The following is a 9588-nucleotide window of genomic DNA, read 5'->3' as shown; positions in this document are numbered from 1 at the left end:
CAACAACAATAACACATCATTGTACAACTGCCAAGTTCCTTGAGCCCGTAACTGCCAAATTTTATCTCTACATAATTGTCAATCTACCAAGAGTCTTGGCCAAGCTATGTTGATACATAACCATCACAACTGTGTTTATTTTACCTCTCAACTTGGCATTCATTACTGTCAGACATACATCTTGAGTGCAATATCGTCAGATATTTTTTACTGTAGTCATAAATGTGAATGTCAGTTAACAAGAGAGGATAAGTGATGAGTAGGTAGACTATAAACTGTAATTCAAGAGCCTTCGTTAAGTACTCAAACATAAACAACATAGTAAAAGAAGGAAACGGGAACTGGATGGTACTGAGTCCAGGTAGGAGAAACCTAATTAAATGGGAGGCTATGTAGTTAACAGGAAGGTGGAAAATTTCATAGCCGAGCTTGTCCTTCTGCAGACCGGCTCATGGAGCTCTTAGAGGTTTTTAGCTTATCCTGTGGAAAAATTTTTTTCCCTCTAGTCACCAAATGGAAAGATTTAAGAATGAGGTAAAATTTAATGACTCAAATATATAAATGAAGTGGGATTGACTAAATGGTTTAAATTAGCATTATAAACAAAACAATAGTTTTACTTTTTATTTTTTAAATAAATGTTATCATACGTTGAATTTCCTCAATCTTCCTTTTCTTTGCATGAACACTATGGTGGGCATTTGTTTGAAGGTACAGGTTAAAAAAAAGAAGTCCAACACATTGTGTCCTTTGTCATATGCTGTCTTCTGTGTACTTGACAATTACCACCTGAAGTGTATCCTTTAAAATTTAGCTATCACTTTGTACAAACAGTTGCATAAATGGAAGTACAATGAATCTGTGTTTACTTCCAAGGAGTATATGACAACAGGAAAATGCATTTTGAATATTTTATTTTATATTTTAACAGAACTCTTGGTCATTATAAATTATTAAAGTTTAATACCATTGTATCCTTTTTTATCTTGTGGTTTCCAAATAATAAATATCCAATGAGTTTTTGAAAGAGGATTAACAATTGCTAGTGTCTAAAGCAGGGGTAGGTCCCTTTGAATGACATCTAGAAATATGATGTTTATGACTCCTTTCACTTCTTCTTGTACTTCATAATTTTCTTTTTCTTCCCTGTTTGCTTTATTTTTAATGTATCTTTCTTTTTCCTTTTCCCTTGGAGCTTCCAGTGGATTTGAACTGCTGACTCCTTGATTATAAGCCCACCTCATAACCCACTACACTACCAGAGTTCCTTCCTCAGAAGTGGGACTATTGTAATATTTCTGTATTGGTTATTTCAAGTGGAGTATTGATTTTATTCTAACTAACACACTAAGTTTGCTAACATACTAACAAAATTACTCTGTTTAGTGTATTACATTTTAAATTAGCAAGTACAATCTACAAAAACATTTTCAATAAAAGTGTTTTCAGAGATTTGTACTGCTTAAGTGGCCAAAATAAATTTATTAATATGTCTTTTTTTAAGATTAAGGAAGTAGAGAGTACATTAGCATTCAGTTGTGTGGATATTTTCTCTTGCTTATACATTTGTCCTTTTATTGTGATTCCAGATTCAACTACTATATTTAGTTACTTGTACTGCTTGAATGTCTGGATCTCTCCAATTTACTCTGAATGGATTTAGCCATTCTAGGATGGCCATGCAAACTTTTTGACCTTATAGATGGGAATCCAAAAGCCTGGTCTTGTTTCACAGACAGTAAGTTTTCCTTTTCAGTTTTGTCAGTAACAGCTAGGGATAAATGAGAGACTTGAGGGACTCTACCAGAAATAGAATTTTCATCTTTAGTGTCTACAAACTGCTCTTTCTGTTTGGCGAGTATTGTAGCTTCAGATACAATGGAAGGAATCTCTGTACTACGAGAACGTGTAATCTTTTGAAATTGATATTTCCATTCTGTCCTCCATTGTTGTACTGTAGAGGGGGCTGCTTGGTCCAATCCTGAACTGTATTTTGCACTGCAGTTATTAACCCCTCTGACCAGTGTTCTTCCATGAGCATATACAAAGCTTCTGGATTTCCTTGACTTATACGTATTGAAAGCTTCATCAGGGTAATAGCGGGTAAGTTTTGCTTCTCCCAAGGGATAAGAAACAATGCGTTCTACCTCGGTCATTTCTATTGTTAGCTGAGTGTTTTGAAAATCTGATTTGTTCTGTCCATGCATAATATCTGCTTTATTTAATTTGGGGGAAACAATGTTTTCTCTTCCAGAGTCTATGTGCTTTCCATTATTGGTTGAAATCCCAATAGCTGGACCTAATTGTAGTTCTGATGTGTTCTTTACATTGTCTGATGTAAGTTTACTGCCATCTGATATTGCTGTTGGGTTTGTGTTATATGTAAAGTGAAAGTTGTCCTGATGATCAGGCACGACATGCATTTTTGCATCTTTCTCTTCCTTTGTACAGTAAAAACAGGCTTTCCCCCTTGATCTCATCACTGGTGACACGGATAGAGAAGCATCTTCATGCAATAACTCTTCTCCATTAAAATGGTATCTGTACATGTTGTAGCTATCCGCACTATTACTGCTGTTTTGCCGTAGAAGGTAAGTTGCCTCACATTCAGAAGAAGCTCGAGATCGTGTCTGTATGAGGTCAGCTTTGTCAATTCCTGCAAGATTTTCAAGAGCATTCACCATTCTACTAGACAAGTCTTCTAATTGAGAAAGTCTAAGGTCAACACTCTGTAAAGAAGCTTTCATAAAATTTTCTCTTTCATTGACTTCTTCCAGCCTCATTGACATATTTTCTACTCTGGTAAATAAAAAGGGATAGATTTGTTAAAATCAGGTTAACAACATATTAAAAGTAAAAAGGCAATGCTGTTGCTATATGAATTTTCAGTGTCTTAAGACCCATGAACCTTGAGAAAATTTTCAAAATTTATGTATTTCTAATATGACTAATGTCATCATATAATATACTGAGGGATAGGAGAGAATAATAGAAGTAATGTTCAATATGTACCATGCTTACTGTTTACCAGCCATTGTTCTAAGTACCTTATATGTTCCTTATCAAGTATTTATTGAGATAGTGTTCTTACTGAATCCTCACAACAGGCCTAGGAGATAGATACTATTGTTACCAGCCCCATTTTATAGATGACAACATTAAATTCAAGGAGAGTATAAGGAATTTGCCCAAGGTCACAGAGGAGTGGAGTTGAGATGTAAATGCACATAGTCTAGCTCCAGCATTTGTTTCAGCTTTTGTCTCTTAGCTATAGCTAATAAAAAAAGGATGGCTGCAACAAGAAATAGTTATGATGACAAATTAAAAAAATTAAAATCCTTCTTGGAAGTTCAGGGGATTTAGAAAATGAATTGTTAATACACTAACCCCATTATCTCCTACACTTTGTAGTGAACAAAAGTATTAGATGCATATGCATAAAAAAGGAAATAGTCATACAATTACAACCTTTGTTTCTATAGTTGGTCATGTTGTCATAGCTACGGTACCTTCTTCAACTACACATTCCACACACTTTTTTGAGAGTACGTCACCTCCACATGGTTCTTTGGGTGGTGGGGTGACCCAAATCTTCCTTTCTGAGGAGTCTGGGCCATTAGTAGTCCTGTTAGAATTGGGTTTCTGTAGTTTGCAATTGACTTTAAAAACACGATATGGTCATACTGAGACAACTTAAGGAATCTCCTGGATTCCAGACATAATCTTCTTTACCTCCATTATGCAATACTAAATCAATTCCCCCTTGGTAGTCAATATCAATCACATCACTCAGTTTAGTAACACATTTCTTTGCCTGTGGTTCCAAAGGCACACTCATTAACTTTCATTTCAATGGAGTTCAGTCCTGTGTCTCCAGGTGGGAGTATTCCATTCTTTGGAACTAAGGATTCCAGATCTGCAAATAATATTGCAGGGACAGGAAGCAAAAATGTTACTATGGGTCATTATGAGTAATAGGAAGTGCTGCCACACCTATTTCTACACATTAATTTCTGGATCTGTATATCCTGGCTATTGGAGAAATATATCGGGTGGCATATATTGGGTGCTGGTTTAGAGCACATACAGCCTCCTAGAGAACATCGCCTCAACTCTAAAAGGTCTTGCTACCTAGCGGGTGCCATAATTGTATCTTTAGAAGCCCGTTCCATTGTGCTACCAAGCTAGCTGCATCCTGGTAAGACCAGTGGATTCCACAAGCTTGGGTCAATTGCCACACTTCATTTGCTGTGCAATGAGTCCCTTGATCTAAAGCAATGTTGTGTTTTATACTGTGTCAGTGTATGAAACATTCTGAAAGTCCATGATTGGTAGTTTTGGAAGAGACACTGTATGCAGGGAACACAAATCTGTATCCAAAGTAAGTGTCTATAACAAAACCTTGCTCGGTCCATGATGGAAATGGTCCTATGTACCTGAGGAATGGCCCCATGAACAAACTCAGTATTGGTCTCTGTTGCTGGAAGATTGGACACTCAACAATGAGTAGTCAAGTCAGGCTTGGTGAGTAGAAGGCCATGTTGTTGAGTTCCTGCATAACCTTCATTCCTGCCACCATGGCCATTGTTTATGGAACACTTAGTGCTCATTGAACAATGACAGGAGTGGCTGGCGAAAGTGAATGCCTAGTTTCCACAAAACGTGTCACCCTATCCACTTAATTATTAAAAATCCTCTTTGGTAAAGGTAATCTTTTGATGAGGAGACACTAATATTTTCACCCAGTCAGAAGATCTATCCACTTACCTCTTTCCTACACTTCCTTGTCACCAGTTTTCCAATCATGCTCCTTCCAAGTCCCTGATCATCCAGCCAAACATTGACCCCAGCCCATGAATCAATATACAGTTGTACATTTGGGCTCCTACCAAGCAAACTTAACGACCAGGTGTAACACTTGAAGTTCTGCCTATTGGGAGGATTTCTCCTCACCACTGTCTTTCAGTGAAGTCCAAGAAAAGGGCAGTCGCTCTGTTGCTGTCCATGTTCTAATGGGATCTGCATATCATGCAGTACTATCAGTAAACCAAGTACACGTGTTTTCTTCCTTAGTCAACTGATCATCAGGAACTTCCCATAATGCAGACTGGGAGAAAGATTGTATTGTGACAGAAGTGGAGACCATGGGTATTTGGGCCACTGATTCATGCAAATTACTTGTACCATCAGGTCCTGCTCTATCTCGCCCACTCTTGTATGTATCACTTCCATTTAATTACCAAGCACTGTTTTGCACGTCCAGCATTATGACTCTATGGGTCAGATGACACTCAATTCATGATGGGTAGCTCAATGACTTGCTGGGTCATGGTAAGGCATCGCTCTCTGCTAAGGCCTAGTAGGAGGCCAAAAGTTGTTATTCAAAAGGGGAGTAGTTATTTATAGATGATGGCAGAGCTTTACTCCCAAATCCCAAGGACCTGCACTACGATTCACCAATAGGGGTCTGCAAATACTCCAAATTACATCTCTTATCTGTCAGTGATACATCAAGCACAATTGGATCAGATTGATCATTTGGCCCAAGTAGCAGAGCAGCTTGCATGACAGCCTGAATCTGTCAGAGCCTTTTCTCGTTTCCGTCCCCACTCAAAGCTGGCAGCTTTTTGAGTCACTTGATAAATATACTGGGGTAGCACACCTAATGAAGGATAAGTTGCCTCCAAAATTTTAATAGGCCAACCAGGTGTTGTACCTGCTTTTTAATTATAGGACAGGTCAAATTCAATAACGTACCCTTCAGTTTAGTGGCCTATCTAAACATGCCTCACTACATTTTTGTTGGGTTAAGTTTACAATAATCAATTTCCATTCTCTAAGGTCCATCTGAGTTTTGCACAGGCCAAATAAGTTAGCTACATGAGGATGTGGTGGGACTCACCATCCCTGCTCCTTCTAGTTCTTGATGTTGGCACTAATCTCTGCAAGTCCTTCGGGAATGCAGTATTACATTTGGCTTACTATTTTCCTAGAAGAGGCAGTTCGAGTGACTTACATTTGGTTTTTCTTATTATAATACCCCTTATTCTGCCTGGGGTTCTGCCAGTTTCTGAATATGCCTTCTCCAATTCTGTATTCTAGAATTGGGGAAATCACTATAGGATGGGCTTGGGGACCCACTGGACCTACTGTGAGATGAACCTGAGCTAGGACTCCATTAATAACTTGACCTACATACACCCCTACTCTGGTGGACCTTCAAAAGGTTTGGGGTCTCCCGGAATTAGTGTCAATTCAGAGCCAATGTTTAGTAATCACTGAAAAGTCTGATTTTTCCTTTTCTCCTATGAACAGTTGCTCTTATGCAAGGCTGCAGGGCCCTTTAGGGAAGGCTAGGAGGAAGACAAACAGTATAAACCTTTGGTGGTGTAGTGGAGCCCTTGCTCAAAGGGACATGGCCTTATGTTAATTCAGCGGGCTGTGGGTGTGTAAACTGAATCAAGACTGGAAATTGATTGAGGAATCATGAATGCTCTCTTCTCATAAAGGTTACCAAAACATAACCATTGTTGTTGGGTTGATTCCGTCTCATAGTGACCTATAGGTGGTTCTCAACCTTCCTAATGCCGCGACCCTTTAATGCAGTTCCTCATGTTGTAGTGCCCCCCCACCCCAACCATAAAATTATTTTCACTGCTACTTCATAACTGTAATCTTGCTACTGATATGAATTGGGCAACTCCTGTGAAAGGGCTGTTCCATCCCCAAAGGGGTCATGACCCATAGGCTGAGAACTGCAGCACAGGATAAGATAGAACTGACCTATGTGTTTTCCAAGGCTGTAAATCTTTTTGGAAACAGATTGTCCCATCTTCCTACCTTGGAGAAACTAGTGCCTGATCTTCTGCTAACAATTGAGCAATTAACCACTGAGTCCAGGGGCCTCTTGGGGAAGTCTAGCATGTACTGTCACTATGAGTCAGAACTGACTCAACAGCACGCAATAACAGCATCATGTTCAAACTTACGTAACCTACGTAACAGATATACCAAAACAGAGATAGAGGCAACTGGAGATCTGCAAGAAGACTTAGTTCACTTTCTGATCTGGTGGTTCTAGTTAGATTGCTGGTCACTATGAGTCAGAATCAACTCAACAGCATTGGTTTGGTTTTGGTAACCTTTATGAGCATAGATCACCAAGTCTTTTCTCCTGTGGAGCAACTAGGTTCAAACCGCCAACCTTTTGGTTAATAGCTGAGCATTAAACCCTAAAGTAGTTTAACTGAAGACAAATAATGTTTCATAATTCAGTTATATATTGTTAGGTTCCACAACACTAGAGGACTTCAAAGAGTTTAGGCACAAATTCTATTATAATTCAATTTTTCATGAACTTTTTGAAGCCCCATTATATGTCTACCACCTGTATGCCAGTGTATTGTATTGATGTGGCTTGCATATGTCTACCACCTTGCTTTCATGGAGAAGATTTAAATTCAGTCTTGGAGTGTTAATATGACTAGTCAAACTATTATTGCATCTCTTTCTGCCTGATGTGTGCATCAGTTTCAGAGCTGACTCTTAAAGTCAGGTAAAGAACATCATTGACTAGTCATATTAACACTCCAAGATTGTATTTAAACCTTCTCCATGAAAGCAATCTAGACTTTTATCACTTCATAAAATTGAGACATTCCCCAAAATACTTCATCACTGCATGCTTGTCTTTCTATGATCTTCTCTACATCAGAGGAGTTACCAGCCTCCTTTCTAAGACGGATCACTCTTTCAGTTTCCCTTAGAGTTATTGTCTTAGTTATCTTCTTCTTGTTGGAGTTTTTGCTAAAAGTACATTATCAATTAGCCACAAAGGGAGGTTGCCAAATAAAAAGACCTCAAGATCACAGATTGCTCATTACCCATCAAGCCTACATAACACTCAAGACCTTAACTCAGATACACCAATATAACAGGAAACCTCCGAACCCAGTGTGCTTTGGGGAATCAGAACCTGCGATTGTAGGTTTGGTTAGCAATAACAAGCCTGTAACTCCTAACGTTCATGACAAACTGTACTTAAAATGTATAATTTATGGTTTATATCCTGCATATTTCATATCAGAGACATAATATAAAATTTATGTAACTAGAAATAGAAGATATAAGAATAAAGAGAAGGAAGTAAGGAGGCAATATATATCATATGTTCTGAAACCCTTCTCTAATATATGTATTATACTTGAATATTAATTTCAATGTTAAACTTCCTTGCAGCCACAGGAAAAGGGGAAAATGCATTGGATTATATAATCTGTTTGATAAAACAGGTTTAATTTTCTGACCTCATTTTATCTAGAACTCATTAAAAAGGGCTGCCTAGTTACACAAACAATGTATTAATTGGTAGATTTACAGAAGACAGAGATGTCTTTTAAGCCCTAAAAGATAAGGGTGCATGGTACCAGTTATCAACCCGGTATGATGAAAATAGGATATTTAGGTTAAAAAATACGAATCTTGACCATGGTTGCAGAAGTTATTTATAAAATATTTGTATTCCTCCAGGCTTCTTGGTTATGTGATGATGCCTGTCAACCCCAACACTTGTTTTCAGTGATATAAAATATTCATCCTGACAATTCCAGGTGATGTAATATTTATTATGAGCCTGTACCTAGTTCCTGATAGTAGTACTAAAGTTTCTGACCTAGTGGGAGCATAGATGGTTTCCTATTTTATATTACAGAAGGGAACTCTGAGGATGGATCAAAATTTGTATTAAATCAGGTGACAACATTTTTCATTCATTCATTAACATATATTTCATTTTTTATGACATTCTTGCAACTTTTCTGTATGTTTAAAAATATTTCCAAATAAATAAGTTTCAAAAACAGATGTATAAAAGACAATTTAAAACATGAGCTCCTAATATGTGGAAACATGTGCAGTTCTGAGGATTTCCTTGAAACAAAACCCAGCCATGGTCTATACTTTCATGGAGCTCAAGGTCTGGGATTCCAGTGTAATCTAAGCTGTGAGATTGTTAGGGAAGTTTTATATAAGGACCAAGCAAGCAAAAGGGTTTCTGTCTTTTGTGTCAAAGGATTTTTATGATAAAAATAAAAGTTCATCTGTGATATGGCATGATAAAATAAAGACTCTTATGATAAAAATGGATTCACCTGAAGTCTGTCCCAATTGTTAGGTCCTTATGGCTGAGAATAATCTGCTGAATGTTTTTCTGTGTCCCAAAGGTTCTGATAAATGGTGCTATTGTTCTTGTTTCAAGAAATTTAAAAATTGTTCAATCTCCATGTGTTCATCTTTATTGTTGAGGTCTATTGTTGAATTCTAGTTTTACAGCATTGTGATCTGAGAAAATAAATATGTTAATACTTGCTATGAACCTAGCATGTGTTCTATTCTTGAGAATGATCCATGTGTACTGGAGAAGAATGTATTGTTAAATAGAGTGTTCTGTATATACCATATATACTCATGTATAAACTGAGTTTTTCAGCACATTTTTAATGCAGTTTTTGTGGTAAAATTGGGTGCCTTGGCTGATATTCCGGTTGGCGTATACTCGAGTATATACAGTAACTAGGAAGTCAAGTTGAT

At 37.5% G+C, this 9588-nt stretch overlaps 1 protein-coding gene across 1 annotated transcript in view; it reads right to left on the bottom strand.

The window, feature by feature from the left end:
* Positions 1-1519: 1519 nt before the first annotated feature.
* The window catches only part of TRPM1 (transient receptor potential cation channel subfamily M member 1), a 166498-nt gene continuing 158429 nt past the window's right edge, over positions 1520-9588 (bottom strand). Inside the window, exon 27 of the mRNA XM_030884308.2 lies at positions 1520-2799. Within this exon, the coding sequence (XP_030740168.2) occupies positions 1605-2799 (1195 nt within the window). The 3' untranslated portion in view covers positions 1520-1604. The remainder of the gene's footprint in view (positions 2800-9588) is intronic.

This window comes from Echinops telfairi, unplaced genomic scaffold (assembly GCF_000313985.2).
Source record: "Echinops telfairi isolate 266 unplaced genomic scaffold, ASM31398v2 ScPeMD7_7475;HRSCAF=8513, whole genome shotgun sequence".
Classification (NCBI taxonomy): Eukaryota; Metazoa; Chordata; class Mammalia; order Afrosoricida; family Tenrecidae; genus Echinops; species Echinops telfairi.
The sequence above is the reverse complement of the archived record's forward strand: the minus strand, read 5'-3'. Positions and strand labels throughout refer to the sequence as shown.